The sequence below is a fragment of the Octopus bimaculoides genome, chromosome 16 (assembly GCF_001194135.2).
Source record: "Octopus bimaculoides isolate UCB-OBI-ISO-001 chromosome 16, ASM119413v2, whole genome shotgun sequence".
Taxonomy (NCBI): Eukaryota; Metazoa; Mollusca; class Cephalopoda; order Octopoda; family Octopodidae; genus Octopus; species Octopus bimaculoides.
This window is the reverse complement of record NC_068996.1, coordinates 25,280,537-25,308,008: the sequence shown is the minus strand read 5'-3', so window position 1 is coordinate 25,308,008 and position 27,472 is coordinate 25,280,537. Positions and strand designations below refer to the sequence as shown.

General features: G+C 33.1%; 1 protein-coding gene across 10 annotated transcripts in view; it reads right to left on the bottom strand.

The window, feature by feature from the left end:
* LOC106867804 (kinesin light chain) overlaps nt 1-27,472 on the bottom strand; it is a 126,492-nt gene that overhangs the window by 93,564 nt on the left and 5,456 nt on the right. For 5 of the 10 annotated variants that reach the window (XM_052973604.1, XM_052973608.1, XM_052973605.1 and 2 more), the window contains one exon: nt 26,099-26,140. The exons of 4 other annotated variants lie outside the window; for them this stretch is intronic. In XM_052973604.1, coding sequence (XP_052829564.1) covers nt 26,099-26,140 — 42 coding nt within the window. Of the gene's footprint in view, nt 1-10,905; nt 10,927-26,098; nt 26,141-27,472 lie in introns of those variants that run through there. One more of the 10 variants, XM_052973615.1, reaches the window with a different exon arrangement.

The window sequence follows — 27,472 nt, the reverse complement described above, 5'->3', positions numbered from 1 at the left end:
ATATATATATATATATATATAAGCTTAAGACAGTACAACAAATACTTTTTTGTTTCCTAAGACAAAAAAAGAAAAAACAAAAAAAAAACTCCATTCTGTCTGTCTAGTCTGGGTTTCTATCAGCAAGTAAAAAGAAAAAAAAAATCAATATTTTTAGTCATAACAGTTGCTATTGGCATTCATGTTGCACATATCTACGTGACAACTATTATAATGATGTAAATAAAATAAGTCAATTCATAGATTCCTTCCTTGTCTTGTACATGCTAAAAGTGTGTATGTATATGTGGGCACACACACACAAAAATAAATGTGGATGTGTGTGTATATGTGACTGCAAGTATGGGTGTGGTTAAACTGAAAGTGCTAACCGGTTTTGATGCCGAGTCATTCATGCTTTCTAACAGCTTGTTCGTTTATTGATGTAATAATAATAATAATAATAATAATAAAAATGCAGCATTATAATTGTTTCGTTAAATCGAAATGATACAGAGAGAGCATTTGTCCTCTTCAGTAGCCCTCCCATTTCACATTTGCCTGATCTATAAGACAAGACAAAGTACAAACTTAAATATTAGTCAATATTCAAAACCCATACAAGATGGACAATTTGTGCTTCAAGTACATGGAACAATACGTTGTCAATGGATCCTGCAATAAATAATAATAAAAAAAAAAAACTTTTCTGCAAATAATGATTTCCAATGACTCACTAAAAGTAATAGCATTTGTATTTGCTCTTACTTAGGGGACATAATCGGCATTGGGTGGAGCAAGAATAGTACTGTGTTTTGTTTGCATACACGCATAATGGGATCTTCTGTTTTAGATACAACGATGCTATTTCTTTTGAGAGTAAATAGAAACACAGTCGTTGAACTTAATGTGTGTGTGTGTGTGCATGTGCAACTAGTACTTATTTCCAGGAAGAGAAAATGGAAAAGTGTATTGCAAGAGTGGTTAATCTTAAATTGTTAAGACAGCAAACAAAAGTACAGCGGTAACAAGTAGTTCAGCTATTTTACTACAAGTAGACCAGCTGTTTTACTGTCTGTGTCAATAGTATCATTTATTTACCCCTTTTTTTCAGATAGGCACAAAAACAATTTTTACAAGTGAGGGGCCAAGTTGACTGTAATGTGGTAAAATATTACAGATTTTATCAATTTTGAATGAGTGAAAAGCAAAGTCACACCCGAATATATGAAGGACAAAACTATGTAGCATTTAATATAGTATTAATTACCTAACTGAAAAATATAAATAGTATACTAACAAAAAAAAAAACCTTAACTTAATCGACTATTATTATTTTATCACTTAAGTATGGGAGACAACTGTAAACATGTTTCAATATTATGAAACCTCTTCAATAAAACAGATTTCACCATAATTGCAAGATACTGAATCACTAAGTAAATATATACCAGTAGGCATGAAAAATTAGTATATTTTAAAACCTAAATCACTGAATTACTTGTAGACGCCATCTGCATGAGAAATAATAGTTAAATTACTGTTAACATATTTAATATAAGAATTTAATACATAATTAAAAATAAGGTTACAAGGAAAAGACATAATTAGCTCAATGACTATTACTTTAACAGTTTTGGCAAGTTACTGAGGAGGTTTAATAAGACCAAAGTATGTCTCTGGCACTTGGTGAAATGATTAATTTGTGATACTTCATCATGTAAGTATCTAAGTATTTGATGCTCACTACATTAAAGACCACATAAGTTAGTTTCTACCAAATCCTTGCCTTTCCATAAGCAATAAGATACAAAGAAAAAAATAAGAACCCTCTATTACACACATTAAAAGCAAACCCTGTATATACAGTATACACAGAGCATTCAGTCGAGCTATGATGAACAACATATGCAATTACTTGAAAGAATCCCAGCATAAGATGAAAGTCACATGCAAGTCTGAAAAACTAGCATGTTCAACAAATGGAGCATGATAGAAGCTTACAATATTATACAAAATTCAGATATATTTATAGCTACTAATCTCGGAAATGTTGCAGTTTGGATTGTTTACAAAAGCTGGATTTATCATCAGGCACATAAATTTAAACTGCTAGGTAACTTTAAAAATAAAATAACACACCAGTTTTCCACAAACTTTTTGACTGTGCCTACAAGCCTAAACCAACATTGCTGTTCCCATTTCTAAAATGATTTCTTATAATATGGTTTAAATACAAATTTAAATATATTAAGTGTATAATTAGACAAAAGCCAGAGGTTAATTTAGTCATGCCAAAACATTCCTAACACAAAGCAAATACTTGATTTGAGATCTTATAAAAATATCAAGTGTAAAAAAATAAATTAAAATGTTCAATATTTATTGGACATTAATCATCATCATCATATCTTAACATCTACTTTTCCAGGCTTGCATGAATCAGACAAGATGTTGAGACACTTTTGTACAGCCAGATACTCTTCCTGTCATTGACCCTCACCTGTTTCCAAGCAAGGTAATATTTCCTCTTGTCTATCAAACAAATAACCTAGACATGCAGTTGAAGAGGACTGCAAACAAATAACACTATTTACATGAAAAGTAACTGTGTTTACAATCAGAGTGCATAGACAAGGGGAATACAGGCTGTTTCTTACACACGCATATCTATACATACATACAAAACAGAGTTTCCATTTACAAAATTTCACTCACAAGGTATTGGTCAACTTGCAAACATAGTAGAGGACACCAGCTGATAATGTCCACATAACGGGAACAAATCTCCATCCACATGGTTCCTAAATGAGCTTCTTAACTACATACCCACACCTGTACCAAGTGGACATTAATATACACAGTATTGTGTACCTTAATGATTTTGTTATCAGCTTAATCTCATTTAATATTAAAAGCAATGTCAGATTATGTTTAGTTTGAAGTTCAGAAAAAATGCAGAACTGAACCAGAAGAAATGAGTTATGTGTTGAGGTGTAAGGTGCAGAGCCTTTAGTGGAGTCCACTCAGATCTAAGAAGGAAGAAAGACAGGATTTATGAAAAAATGGTACACAGAGTTAGCAAATTCAGGGACAGAAAACTTACAGTTATGATAGAAAGACTTAAAAAGAAATAATAATAAAGAGAGCTAAATAAAGAACTGACCAAATAAATCTATGTGATAGAACTATCTTAGATGTGGAAGCAATACTCTGGTGTATCTAATATTTGTACAAAGTATGGTGTCAACAACTTTATTCTGGCCTTGAAAAGAAAATCTCACCATTGTGATGCAGTGAAAGGAATGTGAAATATGCTTAGTCGTCAAAAGAATTCAAGAGACGATTAAACCAAATACCTGTACCATAGAGCGTGCACGCATGTGATGATTTTAGCTGATTGGTTATTGTCTTATGGATATAATTGAGCTGCTAATCTGAGTATCTAAAACTCTCTTACTCACTCTTCTCCACACACAAATTTCCATTAAATAAAAATTGCTGGACAAGTATGGCTATGTGGTTAAGAAGTTTGCTACATGGCTCCAGGTTCAGTCCACTGCATGATACAGTGGTTAGCACCCTCTACTATAGCCTTGAGCTGACCAATGCTGTGTGAATGGAATTTGGTAGTCAAAAACTGAAAGAAACTCATCATATATATGTTAGAATCTCTGTCTTGACATTGCATAACAGATGTAAAAGAGTGTTACTGTCCTACGAATGGCGTCCTTTGTTTCCAATCTTCCATGAAAAATGTCTGGCCAGTGAGAATTATTACCTTACTTAGAAAGAGGTGAGAGTTGATAATAGAAAGGACATCCAGACATAGAAATTCTGCCAAAATGAATTCCTTCCAAACCATGCAAAGATGGAAAAAATGAAAATTAAAAATCAACAAAAATAATGATGATGATGATAACTGACAGGAACCCAAATTTAAACAGCAATAACATAGTATCAATGCTATTACTTCACTATTGACTACTTAGGCATCATAACATCTCAGCTAATCAATAATGCCCTTTGAGACATATTGTCTCGACATCCACCTATAATAGAAAGTTCTAGTAAATAATTTATTGCTGAAGGTAACTTTTATGCCTGTTTTAACATGATGACATTAGCAGGATATGTTTACAGAAACCAAATAAACCTTCCTCATTTTGGACTGCAAAATCGCCTCTGTAAAACCAGAGTTCACAAATCAGTAATATCTGTTCTTTCACTGCAAATAAACATTTTTACCACCACCTCACTCCCCCATTAAATCCTCCATTTACGTCATCCAACCAAATATCTGCTTGTCCTCTGAATCACTTATCTTTGCTTGCATTCAGTTTTTCTCTCATCTAAGCACTGCACATCTAATTCCTCTTTAGAGAATTCAAACTCCTAGTATACGCTATCTTACATATTGTCCCACTCCTTAGTCTGCTCATAGAGGGAAGGAGGGAGAAAGAGAAGGACAGACAAACAGAACAAGAAACATTTTGCTTCTTGCAGAAGTAGATTATGGAATATCTTACATGTACCTCAAACTGAACATTACCACCTATATAGAAGATATCTTTTACAGAAAGCAAGTCAACCAAGAAATTCAGAGGCATAGTTTATGATTCATATTCCAGTCTAATTTAATTGATATACTTAAAAGAATAGTTAATTTTTCTGAACTGACTAAAGACATATTCCATCAACTAAGAATACACCAATGAAGCTGGTAATTTGTTTCTGAGACAAGCACCAGACTACTTCCTTCATGCAGTCAGTCTCTAATACAGTTAAGTAGCTTAGTTTTGGCTATGCTCACTTTCATGTCTTTGGTTCAATTCAACACAACTCTAAGAAAATGCTAAATAATTGAAAAACATCTGTGAAGAACAGCTATAACTTAACTGAAAAGTCAGAAATTATGGAGACATTAGATGATCCACAAAAAACAACTACTGAAAACATAATTTGAATAATCAAAAGAATTTTCACTATATGAATAATAAAAGTATAAAAAAAATTGTGCATTTTGATTTGGCTTCCATTGATTGAGTTAGTAAAATCAGTATCAGTAATTTATTGCTTTCAAATTTTGGCATAAGGCCAGAAATGTGGGGGGAAGGAGTAAGTTGATTATTTCCACCCTGTGGTCAACTGGTACTTATTTTATCAACTCCAAAAGGATGAAAAGAAAAGCTGACCTCAGCAGAATTTGAACTCAGAATGTAAAGACACTACTAAGCCAGACATGCTAATGACTCTGTCAGCTCCTCACCTTAGTATCAGTAATATATTGAGAGTAAATCACTTGATTTTACCACCTCTTAACAGAACTACACAACAATGAAGCCTCCTATATAGTTACTCAACCTGCTAGAAATACCAACTAAGTTTCTCTCAAGTCACACCCTACCACATAGAATAATGTAGTTCAAGCTAATCATCAAAAGACAATGGCATTGACCAGAAATTCTTTGATTAAAGCTCTACTTGGTTATGTCAGACTCGGGGCTTAAACAAAAGCAAGCATTTATGCCAAAAACAATTATGAATTTTTAAAAATATAAAGACTAACAAAATAATTAAAATTTTCCATGTATGTGCGTGTGAACATGTTTCTCAATTTGGACTACAAATGCATTTCCTGGATTGAGTCTGAAATAGACATTTAAATTTAACCTTCAAAACATGGTTTTACTAAATTTATTTTGTTACCCAATTGGTTATTATCTCTCTCTCTCTTTCTCACACACACACACACACACACACACACACACACACACACACACACACACATAAATTGAAACTTATAATTTCTAATTGTATCAACATCAATTTAAAGTCTTAATGTTTCTACCAGAACAGCTACATAATAATATTGCTGATTAATGTCACTTGTGACATGAAACAATAAGAAATAAATGCAATTATCTGTCATCACCTTCAGGCAGTAATGTCAGATGGGCCAACAATTTTATATTTTGAAGGAAGTGTGAGCTATATTGATACTTCATAGCAAATACATAAACAATATGAACATATGAACCATTTTCTCTCCAGACAAAGTCTCGTCGTGTCATCATCAGTGCTACATTAGATGTAACGTGATTGAAAGGTTAACAAGTTCTATTTGGAATCACAAGGTTCTAGGTTTGATCCCACTATGCAGCACCTACAGCAAATTTGTTTTTGTTTTTTAACCTCTGCCTAAAGTCATTCCAAACTGTGTGAATGAAACTGGTTAGATAGAAACTGTGCAGAATGGACTATACCTGTAATTTGAAAAATCCAGCCTTGTCACATACTGTGTCATATTGATTCTGCCTGAGGATTACATTAAGGGTACATGTAGCTGTAGAATATTAGGACACTTGAATTTTAATTCAACTAGTAGGTAATTCAGTTGACTGAACAGCTGAATTTCCATCATCAAAACTGACAGAGATTCATTTGATATTTACTGTCTGTCATCATTGTTTAACATCTGCCAGCTAGGTAGAAGACTACCCTAGTCTATTGTGACTGTCTTGGCATGGTTTTTATGGCTGAATGACCTTCCTAACACCAACCAACCTGCAGAGTGGACTGAGTGTTTAATACATGGCACCAGCACAGGTGAGGTCAGGTTTGGCATGGTTTTTACAGCAGGATGCCCTTCCAAATACCAGCCACTTCATAGTGTGGACTGGATGCTTTTTACGTGGCACTAGCACTGGCAGAGTCACCAAACAACTTGTAAGACAAGGAATTTTAAAAACAGATGCAGTCATTTAAGCCAAAAAATTGCAACCCCTCAAAGTGAAACAGTTTACATATTTGCAAAGAGTAAGATACAGCTATCATGCATTTACATTAACTCTTGCAATGCTACTTGGTTCCCTGAGTAAATAAATTAATGTTGGAAAATAAAGTTTTATAGATACTGTTTAATTTGACTAGTTAAATTTCTTAACAGGCTGTTGTATTTAACTAAAGTCACAAAAAGCAGTGAAAAGATTAAGTCATATTACCAAATTCAAATTCTTCCATAAGTTGACAAAAGGAAATAGAGTCTGCAAATTCTGCCAAACTACTTATCCTACAGACATTACCTAAACAATATATTCTACGATATTTTTTAAAAATTATCAGATAGATGAAATCATAATTCAGAAAAAGCCTTATAACTACTCACTTTTCAATGCAGTGTACATTTTAGATGTTAATATATATCAGCTTTGGTGACTAATCTTATTAAACAGTTTTATATTAAAATGTAACGAAGAGGTAACAGACATCCATAATTCTTAAAAGTTTACAATTATGTTAAATGATTAAAATATTAACAAAAAAAAATTAGTTATTTTATGAAACAAAATTCTGTTTTATTTTTTTAATTTCTTTATACAGTACTATGAAGGAAAATGCATAAAAGACTGTTATTAAAATACCAATCTTGTTTATTTCTAACATTTTAAACTACTGATAAGCACCAACTGAAGGTAGAATGAGTTTCAATTCACGACCGATGCTACTTAACCTCTCATGAACTAATACACACATAGAAAAACTTATTCCCACCACCACCATAAATCTAAGGTTTTGTATTTATGTAAGAAATAACTTTAAATCACTTTTACCAGGTCGGTATGACTTGCTGTTAAATTTATGCTATAATATTCAAATACAAAATCACATTAAGTAATTAATTTATTTTCAGAAATATATTTTAAATGAATATTTTTCTCAAAGCATTCAGTTGATTTGATATATTTTCCCTTTTTGTTCCTCACCAAAAACAAAACCTCATTTAAAAACCTATTATGTGAATTAGACTCACAGAGTTTTATTAAGATATATTTTCTCACAATTAATCAGCAATAACCTTATATTTAGTAAATAATGACTTATGGGGAAAATATTTATAAGAAAAGCACAATATATTTTGAATATCTAAGCACTGAAGAGGAAATTGATATTAGCAACATTAATATGTGGTTGATTTTAAAGCCATTATTTACCTTTTCTTTTCTATAATATTAAGGGAAATTAATGAGTCATGTCAATTATAATTTAGCAAACATTTCCAGCTTTTAAAAACAAATATCAAAAGATGGGGTATTGTTTGCTGTCCATGAGTAGTCGTTATTAGATTAGATACAAAAAAAAAAATGAAATTATTCATTCACTTCCTAGTTAAGTGATTGTCTATGTTTATTGAAAGAAATATCAAATTATGTTAATCACCAAAAGAAATAAGTTTATCAGCCAATGTATTTTCTACTTCAAGCCACTACCACTACCCTTCTCTCCAACAACAATGTATTAAAGTCCTTTGTTAATGACCACCCTATACTAAACTCTCTTGCACTTTCAAAAAAAAAAAAAAAAAAAAAAAAAAAAAACTTCATGTTCCACTACCACAGCCTGCTTTGTTTCAGTCACCTTTGAGTCCAAGGTAAAAATAGACTAATTCAAACAACAAATGTCTCATCATCTTCAACAAGAAGACTCAATAAGTTGCCTGTCGACCAAAGTCTCCATATCATTAACTGTCAAAAGATCAGTGGATAATTACTTTTTATTTTATTTTTATTTTCTAAAAACGCTGAATAAGTAGCCCTTCTAAAAAGTTAGGAAGAAAGATAAAAATAAAATAAAAATGTATAAAAGCCTTAGTATGATAATTGTAGTAAAAGTGCATGGACTCTAGTTAAAGACTAATTCGAAATGTGATATAGAATTGCCTTGACACGGACTGATTCCTCAGAGTTCAACTTAAGCTTTAACAGAAAACTAATTAATTACCCTATAATCAAAATTAGATTAGGTTAAAAGTTTACCACCGAATAAGAAATTAAAATTAATTAATGAAGAGAATCCAGTGCAATAGTTGTGAAGATGTCATGCAAAAGAGCCATCATTATACCTTCATCATATTATCTACATCAATTCTATTATCAGCAAAAAAAAAAAATTTTTTCTATCACTAGATTTAATAACTTATGATAATTTCACTTTTTTACTACAAATATTTCACAGCTTAAATAAAATGAAAGAAATTTAGATTCTTTCATATATAGAAACTGGAATTTCTATAGTTGGAAAAAGAATAAATGCACAAAATGGAAGACAAATACCAGGAAACAGCTCAATTCTACAAATCTGTATATTGGTGGGTTTCATAAAATTCAGCTTCCTTCTCTCCACACACGCATACACACACATAATCTAATATACTAACAGAACTCATTTTTATTTATAATTTTATATATAAAAGAAATTACTTTTCTTTAATATTCTTTAAATACAATATTACATATTAAAACTTCCATATAAATTTAATCAACTGACCTAAAATGGATGAACACATAAAAGGCAAGCAAGTAGAACTGTTAGTGTATCAGACAAAATGCTTAGTGACATTTCTTATGGCTTTTTGTATTGAGTTCAAATCCTGTTAAAGTAAGTTTTCCCTTTCATCCTTTCAGAGTCAATAAATACATCTGTCAAATATTAGGGTAGATGTAACTGACTAACCCGCTTCTCCTAAAATTGCTGGCCTTGTATAAAAATTTGAAGCAATATGCATACACACATGCATGCATATATACATATATGTCAGGCCACTCTTGTGTGTCAAGTTGTTCTTGCTCAACTGGTAACATGTGACCCAGTACAAGCTGTTGCATGGTTGACAACTAAACTTGCAACTCCACCAAGCTTGCTTGATGAGGAGGGTGATTTTTGGAACACCCCACAGGATGAGAAATAGGACACATCAAAGATGTGGAAGAACTCAGGAGTCAATGGCCATTGAGCTTAGTCATCAATAGATGGTTCTCACCAGTTGTAGTGAAGACAATCATCTAGGAGAAAGAAATCTCTGAATAAAAACTGTTCAACAGACTTGCAACCAGCTGATACTATTTTGCACAGAAAAAACTATGACATGAAGATGTTATAGTTTTCATCTACGGAGGACTGAGAATTTAAATATAAATTTAAATATACATACATACATGCATATCTATCTATATATGCATACACACATACATATATATATATATATATATCACCAGTCCTCAGTCAAATCGTCCAACCCATGCTAGCATGGAAAGCGGACGTTAAACGATGATGATGATGATGATGATGATATATATATTGATATATATATATATACACACACACACACCCATATATAACTATAAGACAGCTCAAAGTTTATATGAAATACATTACTTGAGTCAAGATACAAGAAAAATTCAATATGTGTATGTATATACATGTATATATCAGGTTATTAAAATAATCCCAACTAGTTAGGATTCGTTTTTCAACCATGATGAAGGATGATGATGTACATGATTAAAATGTGGAGAAAAATCAAGGTGTGAAGAGTAATCTAAACTTATTGAAATATTTTACAACTAAAAAATTTTAACTTAACTTAAATGGCAAATTATTTAACCAAAAACTTAAATTTTTTGCTAACAAAATTGTTTAAATTGAATAGTCATATTAAATCAAGTTTTGATGTTATTGCTACCAATTCCACAACTTAATTCAAATAATCAAAAATTCTTAGAATGCTCAATTTATAACACACATCAAATTTAACAATAGTTATTTGCAAAACTTTTGCTTAAAAAAATCATTAAAGTTCTCACATGACAAGTGCAGAGGGGAAGAATTTAATTTCCAATGAAATGCTTTTGAGTGAAAAGTTTTAATACCTTTGAGAAATGTTATGAACATCTCAATATGCCAATGATCTTCACTAAAGAAAATGTGCTATAGCTAATGTAAAAATAAAAAGTTATGCAAATGGACATAATTTTACACAGTTGTTGTCAAGAAATTGTTTAAATCACAATAGTACAATTGCAAATTTCATGGTAGAAAGTAAGAAAAATAAATGATGGTACAAACAGGGGGAGCATGTTTACAAACCAAAATTCTTTGAAGTGAAAGGATAAAAAGTAAGTCTTCCGAAAAAAGAGGTTTCATTAATGACTGCTGGTTTTCTGATTGTGTTATAAAAGAAAAATACTTTCTCAATTTACTTGTGTCATACATGAGAGTGAGGAAAGAAAGGAAAAGGGAGAAACAGAGAGAGAGAGAGAGAGAGAAAGGAGAGAGAAAGATAAAATGAAAAGAAAGGGAGGGAGAGGTCAGCTTGTCTTAATGCACGACTACAACTTGTATGAAGAAGTATGTGCAGCTATCTCATCACCTGCTGTAGGAGAAATGAGTCACTAATACACTTAATGTCGATGTACATACAGGTAGAGTGTGAGGGGTAGACAGAGAAAATGGTGTACATATACACAACACACATTTGCAAACAGACAGATGAAATAGTATGACCAATCAAAATTACTAAATTTCATCTGAGAAAATAATTCAACTTTAGATTTTATCAGATTTTAATTACTAAATGACTATCACTTATTGGTGCTCTCAAACTGTCTTGGGAATGTTTGCCTGTGCTTGTGTGTGTATGTGTGTGCTTGTGTAAAGGACAGAGAGAAAGAGAGCGTTCACACTTGTAATATAAATAATAAAGAGCAGTAAAACTTGTTCCACCAACACAGACTAAGTATGACTCCTCAGTAACAGGTGATTTCCTTTTATGAAAAGTCATCTCAGCCAACATTACTACCACCAACACCACCATTATTGTTGTTATTATTATAATTATAAAGGCAGCAAGCAGGCAAAATCATTAGCACATTGGATGAAATGCTTAGCTGCTTTTTTCAAACTCATTAAGTTCCGAGTTCAAATTCCACCGAGGTCAACTTTGGCTTTCATGCTTGCAGAGTCTATAAAATGAAGTATCAGTTGAGCACTAGGGTCAACATAACTGACTAACCCACTCCTCCTAAAAAATTAGTGGCTTGCACTAAATTTTTGAAACTATTATTGTTATTTTTATTATTAATATTTTCATGCACAGCTATTTCTGGGATGAAAACAATATAATTTAGAGGCAACCCACTCACTCATTTGATGTGAGTGAATAGTAACCTCCAATCAGCTTTGCCTCACCAGACCTATAATTCACATGTAGCTAACCAAAATAAAATAGTATTCTAGCTATAGTAATACTTATGACAATGTGAAGTACATTATTATAGTTGTCACAGTGAGCAAGTCAAGTGACTACACACACACACACTGAATCAGCTAGAGAGTGACTATTTCAAAGACAGGGTATTTGTATTTGATGGCAATTGGGCTACTACAGAAAGCAGCAGTAAATTTAAACACAATGTAGAAATTTCTTAATTAATTGACTTATATAAACTGTGTTTCTAAATAAAACCTAACACTTCAGATTTGTAAAGTAGAGGAAATGAAAATTTGAAACCTCGCCTATAAGAATTAGCAGCATAAATGAAATGGTTCTTCTAAGAAGTGAAATGGAATCACACACACACACTTCCTTAAGAGATTACTGTTACTTATCATGTCTTCCATTACAGCTAATAGCTACCCCAAAATTTCAATGGTGTGTGTAAGCAAAGAAAATTTCCTAAATAAATTTTTTTACATCACACACCTGAATGACCAATGCATGCCTTGTAAATGAATTTGATAGATGGAAACCACATGGAAGACCATTGGATGGCCAGATGGGTAGAAAGATGACTAAATAAATAGACAGATGGATGGATGGATGGATAGAGAAATGGATAGATAGATAAATAAATGGATGGATGGATGGATAGATATACAGAGACAGAGAGGTGTGTGTGTGTACTAATATTTATCCCCTGCTCCACACCACTTGACAACTGGTGTTTATGTCCTCATAGTATGACAGTTTGACAAAAGAGACTGACAAAATAAGCGTCAGGCTTTAAAAAATAAGTACTGGTGTAGACCTGTTCAACTAAAATCCTTCAAGATGGTGTCCCAGTATAGTCACAGTCCAATGACTGAAACAAGCAAATGATAAAAGATACAGAAACAGACTCACAGTCACACACAAGGTCACATAGCATTTAAAAATTAACCATTACGCATCAATTATATTCCACTATTAACCAAAGAAAGGATTAAGTTTTCTGAACTATAACCAGATTAGTGATTTAAATTTCTTCTCTACAGCTGTTTTGTTTTATGAAAAGATTAAAAAAAACATCAAGTTGACAAGCTTTTATCTAGAAATATGATGACGTCGTAGCTATGTCAGATTTGAAGGTGGAACCAGTGAATGGAAGTTTCAGGTGGGGTGAATGTCAAGGCACAGGCATGGTTGAGTGGTTAAGAATCTTGCATCATCATATGTGGTCTAGGGTTCAATCCCATTGTGTAGCACCTAGGCAAAGTGGCTTTTTCCATAGTCCCATACTAACCAAAGCCTTGTGAATGAATCTGGTAGACAGGAAATGAGTGGAACATGGGATTGCACCTAGAAAGTTACCCCCCAAAGTACAAGTCCAAGCAAGGTTGTTTGTGGAAAACCAGTAGTTGCCCATGCATACCGGCCTCGCCTCTACACACCACTGATGTTATCCAATGAAAGGCAAAGGCCAATACAGTTTGGCATTAGTGACATCACAACTCATTTTTATAGCTGAGTGAATTGGAGCAACATAAAACAAAGTGTCTTGCTCAAGAACACAACACACAGCCCAGTCCAGGAATCAAACTCACTACCTCATGATTGTGAACCTGACACTAACCACTGAGCCATGTGCCATGTGTGTGTTGGCATACAAGCGATGTTGTGTTTCCAGCCTTACATAAAAAAAGGTGTCTGACCATAGGAAATATAACTTTGCCTGAAAACAAGTGAAGGTTGGCAACAGGAAGAGCATCTAGTCATAGAAATATCTACTTTAACAAATTTTGTATGCCCCATGCAAGCATAGAAAAAATGGATGTTAAAATTGTGATGATACTGTATGACCTTTAAATTTAAATCAGTGAAACTGCAACATTGTCATAACAGTAGTTCAATTATAATTGATTCAATAAAATTAATAAGCATATTTTAATAGATTTTCATTCATTCTTAGAATAAAATGAACAAAAAGTTATTACATTTTCACAAAGAATCTACACATAGATCTTTGATAGAATTTTATCTATTTTAGTCATTTTCCATCCAACCTTGCTGAGATATTCAAATTTGTTTCTAAAACCAACACTATTTCTTGTAACAAGTTTACCACAACTCATCCACCCATTAATTATATCATGAAAATTATATTATTTATATTTTAAGACATATCTCCATATTTATAAAATAAGAATTCAGTGGAAGCAACCATTAGAGATAGCATATGTGAATAACCCTATCTACCAAACAATTGGAATCCTACTAAAACAACAGCGATTCCTTGCTTAAACAGAGGACATATACTTTAACAGGAGTATCACAGTGAATTACATTGACTCAGTGTATTACTGAATACTTTACTGAAGTGAAAATGGTGAAAAGTTGTTGAGATTGAGCTGAAAACAAAAAAGAAACATGTAAACCATTTCATCTAGTGTTAACTACATTCTGTCCACGCACTGTACCAAATTCATTTTAAATCCACTTTCTATGCTGGCATGGCTGGACAGGTCATCACAATTTGACCAATTCTCATTTGGAGCTATTGTCCCTTTAGACAAGTTGGAAGGCCAGATCTTGCACAAAACATTCCATTTTTGGCATGGTTCCTATGGCTGCATGACATTCCAAACACAAATGATTTTACAAAGTATACTGGGTGCATGTCATATCGCAGTCAGCACTAGAGAAGCTGTCATATCCCTAGCATAACAAAAAAAAAATGTCCTCTCAACCCTACACTGTATGTACAGGGTACATTTTATCATGGCATCAACACTAGCAATGAACCTGATACACTGTGACACAAGAGCCCTAACTATTCTATACACTTGTCTCCAAAAATTATCTACAAGTTTTGGGAGTCGACATTTAGATAAACAGTTTATTTTTAACCCCTTGTCTACAGAGACAAGCAATGTTTGGGGGAGAAATGATATTTGTTGTTTTTATCAGTTCCAGAATGATGAACAGCAAAGTTTAAGCTTATAATTTCCCATCATTTTTGTTACTTCATAAACAGTTGCTGGGTGGAGGGTATAGTGTAACAATTCAGTCACAGAAACAGAGACCAATAAAATACTGGAACAAATTTAACTGGGAGAATTGAAAGCCAATCAATAACATCAAGCCTTGAATCCAGAACTTAGGACAAAATATTTTGAAGACATTTAATGTGGAACAATCATGGGTCAACAGTGGCTCACAGGACTTTCTGAATGAAATGCCAATAAAAAAAAAATCAGCATGAATTTCTTTAATAGTGCAATCAACTTGAATGTCTCATTTCTCAAAAATGGTTGCTTGTGCCTAATCTAGAATTTTATGATCTCAGCCAACTTCTCTCTCTCTCTCTCTAATTATTAAATAACCTATAATTAACAGATGAGCCATTCACTTGACTTTTAATCATTTGAACAGAGAAAATGAGAACAAACTACTGATTTTTGACGATGGTGGGGTTTCTTTTTAATAACTAACTTAAGGAACAAGTCAAGATTATAGCCTAATGCTAGCTCAACCTTAACTGAACTGACCTACTGACCAATTATCAAAGACATTCCAGTCTTTTTGGAAGTGCATTGTTATCTAATGTGCCTCTTTTTTTTTTTTTTTTTTTGAGGGAAATTTAACTATTATTTCTTCAGGTACATTGACATTTCTCAACAGATGATGTTTCAAAAACTAACAGAAACAGCCACATTTAGACAAAAGTCATACATAAAAAAAAAATGCCTGAACATTTTCCTAGAATCAACAGAAGTCTTTTTTAGAAGGAAGCCAGAGTTTTGTGATCCTCTAACTAAACTAACCTTTAAAACAAGACTTTTTTTTTTCCTTTGGATAAATGCAATTAGGTTTGGATTCACATAAGAAATATAGATTAATAACTTCACTTTATGGAAGTCTTACATAACTAAATTAAACATTCCTCATCTCACACAGTCTGTCAAATGTACTGCTTATTTACTCACATCATTTTGAGTTAATCCTGTATTATCTCATACCTCCAAGATTTTGATGATGTGACTGATTAGTTTTAGAATGACATTGTAGGGTAGGAATGAGACTAGATCTGACCAGTTTGAACATAAAACAGGAAGAATATTTGGGCCAGATATGGTTGGTCTAAATGCTAAAGGGTGAAACATCAATTATTTGAATACCCTATTTTCCATGATTGAATGGTTTATTAAAAATTTTTGATGATATGTTTTCACAGAATATTGGAAACGAATGACATTCATTTACAGCAATCAAGCATTGTCAAGACAAGGAGACACAAATACATTCACACACAACAGGCTTCCTTCAGCTTCCTTCTATCAAATCAATTCACAAGGCTTTGATTAGCCAGAGGTTATAATGGAAGACACCTGCCCAAGGTGCCACACAGTGGGACTGAGCCCGAAACAATGTGACTGGGAAGAAAACTTCTTAATCACAGTCATACCAATGAATCAGTGTAAAATATATGCCAATTACAATCATTTTAGTAAACACATTTTCAAAAATAAGAAACAACAACATCTTTTACAACAGTCATTTTATATAAACATTCCCTCAGTCCATCGCTGAAATAATTTTTGTACGATTAATTTTCTGTTAGAAATTAAAATTCTAATGGTAATTTCATGAGCACAAACCAGAATTTAGATTTGATAATCATTCGCAATGCATTACCATTGAAATCTTAATTACTGCACATCACCTAAATTGGTCCATTGTACAAACTGATATATAATTGTTGTATCATTGTTGATATAACAAAAAAGAAAAAAAAAAGACAAACTTCAAACTGTGATTCATATGATTGACTACAGTATTCATTTCAGTTTCATACTTATTTTATTGACCTTTAGTTGTCAGACCACTAAGTTACAGGACATAATGGGGATCTTTTCTGTTGCTGTCACAATTTTATATTTTTATAATTTTGTTCCAATTGTTTTCAAATTTGGTGTACTGATGTAATTTTGTATGCTAATTATGAAAATGAAATTCATTTTAGCCATAAATCAATAAAAAGTTAATAGCTTTTGAAGTTTGCAAATTTTAGGCAATTTTAGCCAATTGAAAGCCACAGACACATTGATACCAGTTTCCATAGCAACAAGCCAAGCTGTAACCTGCTCCCAAAAAGGATGCAAGGTTGGGTCAAGGAATTAACTTGAGTCTGGTTTTGCATTTAAGAAATGGGGATGGGCCACTGTACAGCTGTTAATTACAACAGCTATGTTCATGAAATATGTGCAGAGGACTTGTTCAAAACCCAGTTCAGATTGGTAGTTGTGGGAAAACTGAGATAAACAAAACAGACTTCCCAAGATGTAATTACAACTGAGGAAGGGTGCTTGCTACTCAAGTAACGGGTTTTCAGAGTGTCTCACTAAACCACAGGTTTTCTTTATGTGGTGCCATATCGGAATTGCAACATGCCAGAAGAATGCATATATCAGTTGGTTCTTCCAGGAACCAATTTTCAGTGAGTTGTGGAGGGCCTACTCTCACATTCCTGAAATTGATGGTTATAATTTTCAACACAGAACAGTGAACCTCAGTGTTGAATTTATTAATGGCACCAACTTGCAACAAATGAGAAAAAGTAATGGGTCTGTGTAAAACAAGGGAATAAACAATACTGTTCTATGGCTGACATAACTTCGAGTTTATGTGGCACAAGAGATATGAAAATTGTAATTTGTTTGAAAAACTTCTAGAGTGCATCTCAAACTTTCATTTTTGAATTTTCACTACAAGAAATGTATTAATAGCTTATGTGAACTATACTACAGTAGTATTACTTAGTTTTATTTGTTCTTTGTAATTTAAAAAAATTCATTGAAGATTTTTTTTTCCTTTTTAATTTGTTTATATGCCTGTTCCACCATTTCACATGACTTTATTCATCAAAACTTAAAACTTCTTACAACTTTTGTTGTCATCAATTTTGTGATAGACAGGTATTATTGAGAAATGCCAGCTTTTAAATCCTTTCCGTTTAGATAAAATTAATTAAACTATAAACCTCTATAACATTTTTCTAAAATTTTTCTGGGACAAGTGAAAAACAAAATCAAATTTGGAGTGAAAAATTACATCAATATACCAAACTTGGAAATTTTCACATAATTTTAAAATTTCAAAATCTGTGACAGCAACAGAAAAGATCACATATTGCAGCAGGAGCACCCCCAGTTTCAGAATAGTGTAAACATATAGTATACATGCATAAAACAAAAATGTGAACTGGTATACCCAAATGCTAACCCACGTGTACACGTCTGTGTTTGGTTACTAGTGAGTACTACTGGTAACGTTGTCCGGTAAAACAGGCATGTTCCATGGTCAGCTCATCAGTGACTAAACCAGTAACTCCACCGGTCCTGATTGGTAGAGGGGAGAGGGATTTTTGGACACCTTGCAGATGAAAAAACATATATTCAAGAGAGTCAACAGCTATCTACATATATTCAAGAGAGTCAACAGCTATCTAATAAGGCAGGCAGACGCACACAGACACACAATGTGTACTTTCTGTGCTAGTGGGACATTTTGATAGGATCCAATACTTCAGAGGGCTATGTGCTCCAGTGTTACAGTTCCGTCATTTCTACCACTGGATGTCTTTCCTACACTACTGAGGTCACCTTGTAACTTACAAGACTGAAGAGTCTCTTTGATTGAGAGGGAGGAATAGGAGATAAAGTATGAGGTGAATAGCAGGAAGAGTTTTACTGTTTGTGGAAGGAGTATGCTCCTCTCACACACAAGATTTGTGGTTTATTTCAGCAGGAGACTTAGCAAAGAGATACTAATTGTTTCTGACAGATACAAGAACTGAAATTAATTGATTCAATCAACCCCAGTAGTCAATGAGCACTTTATTTTACTGGCTTCTGGATGGATGAAAAGTGAAGACGACCTCAGCAGGGTTAGGATCAGAGTATAAAAAAATAAAAACTGCAAGGTGTTTTTGTCCAATACTAGCAATTCTGAAATTCCACCATCCTAAAGTAACAAATAATGGAAACATCTTTCCTGTGTGATTCATTGATTGAAATAAATCTTAGTTCATGTCTCAAGTTCACGATGGTTCCAGTGACAAAAGTCTCTTCCACAGACAGAAGAACCCCCACCACTACCACTACAAAGTAAATGTCAACAACTGGGTGAAAAAAAAAAAACCAAAGGCAAAGTGGTTCAAATAATAGAGCACCACACTAGACTGTGCTGAACCTTGTTTTCTTGCTCTGTAGGTTTTACATATAAATCTTGTTGAGGTCCACTTTTCTTTGATGAAATTACTCTGAAGTATATTTTTGAAGACTTAAAGGACAGGCATGATTGTGTGATGAGAAGTTTGCTTCCAAACCACATGGTCTGAGGGTCAGTCCCACTGCGTGACACCTTGAGCAAGTGTCTTCAACATCTACTATATCCCTGGTCTGACCAGGATTTGGTAGACAGAAACTGAAAGAAGCACCTCATGCATGTAATGTGTGTTACTGTCTCCTTGCCTTGGATTTGTGTAATAGTTGTAAAAAAAGTGTCATTGTCATGCAAGTGGTGTCCTTCATTTCCAATCTTCTGAGAAAACATGTCAGCTCATATTACTTTAAATGGAAACAGACGAGAACTGTTGAGAGAGAGAGGATATTTGGCAGTAGAAAATCTGCCCCAGCAAATTCTGTCTGACTATACAAACAGGGAAAATGATGATGATAAAATTAGCTTAACGTAGTTCATTCCACTTCAGCAATTCCTATTCTGGAGTATATTAGTAGTGGACTGAGGCATTTAAGACTTAAGGACTTTTGCCATAAACATGCTGCAGTGCTGATGGTAGGTTTGAACCCAGCAACTTATTTACGTAAAACACTACGCTCAAACCATATCCACTTGGCCATCTTGCCTCTAATATGTTACTTGTAAAGCAATATAGTTGTTGTTAATGAAAGAATGTAGTAGGAACAAAGAAAGCATTACTGTAAGTAGGCTTAACTGAAGAAGGACTGAATAATCATACACATACATAATACACTAACAGAGTAGCACCATTGTCATTTGCCAAAAATACAAAGAATGAAAGACAATGAAATAAATAGAGCAAAATTAGAAGATAGCAGATGATTAAATCAATAAAAGTTGAGGTCAGCAGTTTGTATTCTATCACCAGCACTGCAATGTGTCCATGGGAAAGATACTTAAGTCTTAAATGGCCTGGTCCATCACCTATATAACTCAACTCAGAACAGGAATTGCTGGAGAAAGGAAGACTACGTTAAACTGACTTAGTCTTCAAGAAGTTGCTACATCAAGGCATAAGGCCATACCATTAGTAAACTTAAGACATTAGAACTATCTACCAAACATACAGTGCAAGAATATCCTAAAAAATGTTTTAAAATTATATCAATAATGGCAGTGAAGATTCATCAAAGCATGAAAAACAATCTAAAAAAGAAAATGTGGGTGAAAGTAATAATTGGATTCTGCAAAGAGGAACAGAAAGACTATGTGTATATACTGTACCTGAAGCAGTACACAGAAACTGATTAGAACTGTAGTATTTCAAATTTTGTTTTTTTGTTGCGAATTAATGAACAAGATATCAGATAAGTAAAAGAAAACAACAAATAAGATAAATCAAAATTTCAGAAATCTAAGACCAATGACAGAATTTTTGAAAAATAAGAGAGAGAGAGAGACTGAATCTATAAAGCCAAGATGAAATATTGATGATTGACATGTTAGAGAATGCATTTAGACAACAGACCAAGGGCAAGGTTCTAAAATAATGCAATTTCATAAATATCTCATGCACTTCATCACAGAAGAAATCACTGTTCCAGAGATAAATTAACCTGAGCCTTTAAAAGACATACATAAAGTGACAATTCTGCATTTTGGTAAGTGCACCAATTTTAACACAATTTATTGCGGTAAATATTTTTGTTCTTCATTTTCCTTTTTCCTTAAATTTAAAATAACTCTTGGGGTAATTTTCATAGGAGTCACTGTTTAATGTTTATCTATGAAGTGCTTCAAACAAAAATGCATATAAATTTATTTTTACAGCCTATGCATCCATACATCATTTTTTTCTCTCTCTTCTTTCCCTTGTCTACTGTATCATCATTAGTATTCTGATACTTTTACCCCCATCCATTATCCACCATTCACTACATCCATTCTCAACCCAATCCAGTCTCTACAATTGTCACTTACCCTTCCCTATTTATCCATTCAACACTTATTCTTCATTAATTTATTCACACATCTCTCACTCTCCAATACACACTCCCAGTTCTGTCTCCACTCACTTTTTACTCACCTCATTCCTTGAGGACTCCATACATTCACCTCAGTACCTGTTCTCTCTTCCTCACTCCACCCCTATCACTTCACCAACACCATATCTTGTAGAATTTGAGAAGCCATTTAGCTCCTCTAACAGCAAGAAATCTGTTCTGCTCTAGCCATTTCCCTCATACTTCAACTGCTCATTTCCCAGCATAAAGCTGCCTCTCTCAGAATTCAAAGTCAAGCTGAAATATGGGCGTTAAATGATGATGATGATGATATACATTTTGGAGATATAAACTAGCAAAATGTATTAAATCTATAGATGTAAATTTTATCTCTCTATTTAAAGCTGATAATTTGTTCTGTTGCTGCTCTAAATTTCTTGCTGGTATGCATTTTGAAATTTACATATACATATTTACATATATATGCTTTTTTTTAAAAAAACCTTTTACTGGTTTCATTAATAACTATGACCATGATGGAGCAACTACACCTTCAAGGGTATAGGGGACTATATTGATCTCAATACATAAAATATTTTACTAACCTTCAAAGGATAAAAAGCAAAGCCACCCTGTTTAGCAGTACAAACAGTAATAAAACTCAAGTAAAGCATATACATATAGTTTCACCACTATTTAGCAGTACAGCTACACCAATAACTCAAGGGCCATGAGTTCCATGCTCCTGAATCACTTATGCAGCTTCCCACCTAAATTGTGTGTGTATGTGTATGTGCGCACGTATGCACATGTATGCGGGTCTATTTACAAAGACAAAAATGAAGGAATGAATAAAATAGACTCCACAAGCTATATGCAGGCAATCTTAAAGACAGTCTGTAATACATAACAGAAATAAGGTAGAATGGACTTTTTAGTCCACTGTAGACAACCTTTCTAGAGTTGGTGGTATCACAGAATGCAACACGCCACATACTGCAAAGTGATTGGTTATGAGAAGAGTATCAAAATGTTAAGGTCTTGAAAAAAGAAAAAATTTGGAGGAACATCCTGCCTGTCACTAATAATTACCAACTGTTTTTCAAATAAAGGTCTTTTTTTATAAAATTCCACTGATCTTCAAATGCACAGAACAGGACACATGGTTTACATGGAATATATATGCATACATACACACATATATAATAGTTTAAAATCTGGTTTTCGATGCTTGCATGGCACATGAAGTTCACTAAAGCAGATTTTCTACAGCTTGATGCTCTTCCTGTCACCAACCCTGTTTCCAAGAAAGATAATATTTTCCTTTTATCCTTTGAATATAAGCACACTGGCTGGGCATGTTATTCTCTTTTTCTCATATAGAAACACAAAAAAATACTTTAAATAGGTCACGGCAGAAACATCAGTGTTCAGGACAAAACACCTTTTAGTATTTATTTCGTTTTGCCTCTCTATTTTTTTAAATAGTGATAGCCTTATTTATTTGGTGTTTAGCTTCAGGTTAGGCCTAATCTTGCAGACATATTATTGATTGAAAGTATTCAAGGTCTGAATAATATTTTAAGAGTGAACAGACGGGCAGATTGTGGTTAACCAATGAAAGTGCTGATAAAAGGCGGTTCAACAATCTCACAATTGCTTCTATCACTTATCACACTCTTCTACTTATTCTCCAATTTATATCTTATGAATGGTGGGTGGTGAATGTTTCAAGATATTTCTATTTCTATAAAGCTGAATAGAAATTTCTCTCAAGTCATTTAACAGCTACACAGAGATCAAATAAAAACTAGAACACATCAACTCTTAAAGTAATGTAAATTTATTTACACTACCAGCATATAAATACATTCCAATATTGTAGTGCAGACACTAAATTCCCTATCAAAACTTGTTAATTGTAGCTGCCTTACTTGCTTACAGAATTCAAACCCATATCTCCTCTAAAATCAAGCAACCTATTGAAGTAGATGTTTTTAAATAGATTCCTTGCTTCAATATACCAATCAGGAAAGTCAAATGAAATAGAAAGACATGTAAACCACACAGGTTTTTTTTTTGTCTTTTCTATTCGGATTGATCAAAAAATATAACCAACATCCTTCCAACCAAAGACATAGTAAGTGAATCATTAGGAAGATAGAATATGTAGCCCAGTAAAAGACTAATGATTAACTAACAATCCTTGAGAAAGTCAAACCATAATATATAAACCAAAGGAATTTACTAAATTACATTTCTCATTAACCCTGAGTTATATATTACATTAGATAGCAGATTGTGTGTGTGTGTGTTTGTGCATGCATGTGTGTGCAAAGAGTATATATACAGTATGCTTATTCTATGTAGAAACCAATCTTCTCCAAGACATAATACAATGTTGCTAAACACTGTATGTTAATGAAATGCTTGTCAATTACAAGTTGCTACCACTCAATCATGAATGAGGGACTCGTTGTGGATATATAAAACTGGGTGATTTAAGAATTTTGGCCTTCGACACAGCAATGTCATGGAGAGTGGTGATAAACTTTGGACCTTTCAGTCTGTCAAATTTTATTCCCTTACTGAGAAAGATTTCATATAGACATGTGTTAATCCAATATTTTGGTTGGAAAAACCTAACAAATTTTACATGTTAATGTAAGATGGGTACTGATTGTGAAGCAAGAAGCCTCAACTTTTGTAGTACAGTTTTAGTTATGTGAACTTAGTGTTGAAATAGGATATAAACTATAAAGTGAGTATGATGCTTTTAAATGTGTGCTGATTATGAAGATGGAAGACGACATTGTTTACCTAGGACAAAGAGGTTCCGTGTTTCAGTGAATGAGAGAGAGAGAGAGAGAAGTGGGAGACGTTGAATTACATTATAATCAAAATACAAACGGATGTTTTTGAGTATAGTGCAAAATATAACATATGCGTATAAACTATCAGTGTGAAGAATTACACAGATAGCTGATTTGTAAAAAGGAAAATATAACGAACGATATCATAGCATTGTCAAATAAAAAAAAAACATGCCAGACAAGTTATTTTCATACTATATTCTGGGTAATAAGGAAGCTAAGGATGAATGATTGCTGTACAAGGTCAAGAAAATTACAGAAGCTAACACAATCAGCATGAAAACAATTTGGGGATGTTATTTATATATTACCCAGACACACATACACGAGTACACCCTGGCATAAATTTACCATCATCATGTCTCTCTCCTCAAAATAGGGTAGCAAGACACCTATCTATCCTTCTATCATAGTTTTATCTCTCGTAACCTAGCACACAGCTACCTCACTCAATATTACTCCCCACTCCCAGTTGAATCTTTGTCTGGCAAATTACTTGGAGACCTTATTGATGCTCATGCAATAAAAAGTACCCAGTCCACTGTAAAGCAGTTGGCATTAGGAAGGACATCCAGCCATAGCAAACATTGGAGCTTGGCACATTCCTCTGTCTTGCCAACTCCTGTCAAACCATACAACCCATGCCAGCATGGGAAACACATTAAACGATGATGACATACATACATGTGTAGGCAGATGCGAACTCATTTACTTCAATGTAAATTTTACAAGAACAAAATTAAAAATTTAAAAGAGCAAATATGAATTGCTTTAAAGACACAAATATTATACTCTTTTACTAGTCATTGGTTTGTGACCGTGCCAGGGCACTTCCGCCAAGGGTTTAGTCAATTACATTGCACACCCACCCCTTCCCAGCACTTATCAAACTAAGTTATGGGACGTAAAGGAACACAACATAAACAAGAGTTTTTACATCAGTGTAAAAAACACACACACACAAACTGTATACAGACATAGCTGTGTGGTTAAGAAGTTCACTTCGCAACCATGTGGTTCATGGTTCTTGGTTCAATCACACTGTGCAGCACCTTGGGCAAGTGTCTTCAACTATAGCCCCAGGCTGACCAATATCTTGCAAATGAATCTGGTAAACAAAAACTGTACAAAACCCATCTTATATAATCATTTAACATCCCTTTTTCCATGCTGGCATGGGTTGGACAGTTCAATATGAAGAGATGAGCTAGAGGGCTGCACCAGATTCTATGTCTGCTTTGGATGCCTTTCCTAATGCCAACAACTTCAGAGGTGCTTTTTACATGGCACCAGCACCTGCAAGACAAGAGACTCTGAGTGGGGTACAGAATTGAGGGTTAGGAAACTAAGATGTGTATGTGAGAGAGAGAGAGAGAGATAATGAAAAATTGCCAAGTTGCATGACATACTCTGTTGTCATTTCCCAATCAACAAAATCATCAGGGAGCTCTGCACTTTTCAAGATGAGTGGAAAAGGCCCTTACTTGAAAAACAGATAAGGGTTAGCAACAAAAAAGGCATCTGGCTGTAAAACAATGCATTAATAATATATATTCAAACTATTTTTAGCATTGAAAAACACATAAAACGGAGGAAAAAAATCCACATACACACACACACATATATATATATATATATATATATACACACACACACACAATCATGATACTCACACATACACACAAGCAAAAGGCTTCAGCAGTTTCGACTGACATGACATTCATCAACTGTAGATGTCATGCAGTGAAATCAAACCATGTGGTTGTGAAGTGAAAATCTTAACCACACAGTTACACCTCAACTTCTAGTTATTAGCTACACAATGAGTTGCACAATAAAAAAAAGTAAAGAGTTAAGTTTGACGTTTTGTTTTCTATTTCATAATATCAATGATTACATTGACAGTGAAAGTTAATTCTACTAAGAAAATATCATGTAATTACCTTTCTTCTAATTCTTTGTTTTCCATGGTGATTTCACATGGTCTGTAAAAATAAGCAAGTAAGAGAAGCAATAATACATGCCATCGCTAATGACTTAATTTATACAGCCATTCTAAATCATCTTCGGACAAACCAGCATGCCAACACTCTAATGCGATCGTTATTCTAACATAATTTAATTAGTATTCTGTGTTCAAGTATTTCAATTTAAATAGTCTGTGAATATCTCTTTTGAAATACAGAAACAAAGTTGTTGGCTTTAATGAAGCATCACTAGATGTCTACATACCTAAATTATACACTGTTAAAACATATATTAACAAATGTATATTTTATATACACAAAGAATAAATCATTAAAAAATTATGAGGATTTTTTTTATTTATAGTATTGTCAATATACAAATGTAGATAAATATAATTTACAATACCTAAATCTATTATAAAATAAAAGAGAATTTAACCTATCAATTTATTTTCCAAAATGCACCCAATAATAGTAATAATAATTATAATATTAGTATTAAAAATAGGAAAATTCAAACCTCCAAAGGGAATATCTTAGTCTGATAGACAAGCAACAGTATTGCAAAAAAAAAAAAAAAAAAAATACCAGAAATAATTTTAAAAGATAATTAGCAATTTTAAATTTTAAGAGGTGAAAAAAAAAGCAAAGAAATAATTATTGATGTGTGAAGTTTCAAATTAAGCATATTAATTAAAAGTTTAATATATTAGAAAAAAAATATGGTTGTGGAGAAGGAAGAAAGAAAATAAAATAAAGAGGGTAATAGGTAGGAAAGTGGTTACTGGAAGAAAAGCTAACAATAAATTTGATACTAATTCTGTCCAGGCAACAACAACAACGTACACTAATATCAAAATCAAAACTCATAGCTGGAGTAAACCTGTCCTGCCAACTTCTATACAAATAAAAGGGAGATAATGAACAGGTAGTACTGTTTACAATTAAATAATCGATATATGTCTGTCTATGTGTGGAGCAGAGAGAACAGTTTTATCCAATAAATTGATATTGCAGATGGAGCGGGGAGGGATCTATTTGGTCGTTTTTGTACTACTGCGTGTTAATTAATAGAATATAGGATGCTCGAAACTCGTGAAATTTGAAGTATAGCTCTAATTAATAATCTAGAAATGAAAATACTGAATATTTTTCACATATAGAACTACAAATCATAAACATTTTAATTTAAAGTAATACTATCTTACAAATATATCCGAACACTCCCCTCCACACACACAAATACACATATATTATGTGTGTGAGGGGTATAGTATAGAAAATAGGTTTATGTTAGCGTATGTATGGGTATGTATGTATATATATATATATATATATATATATATATAT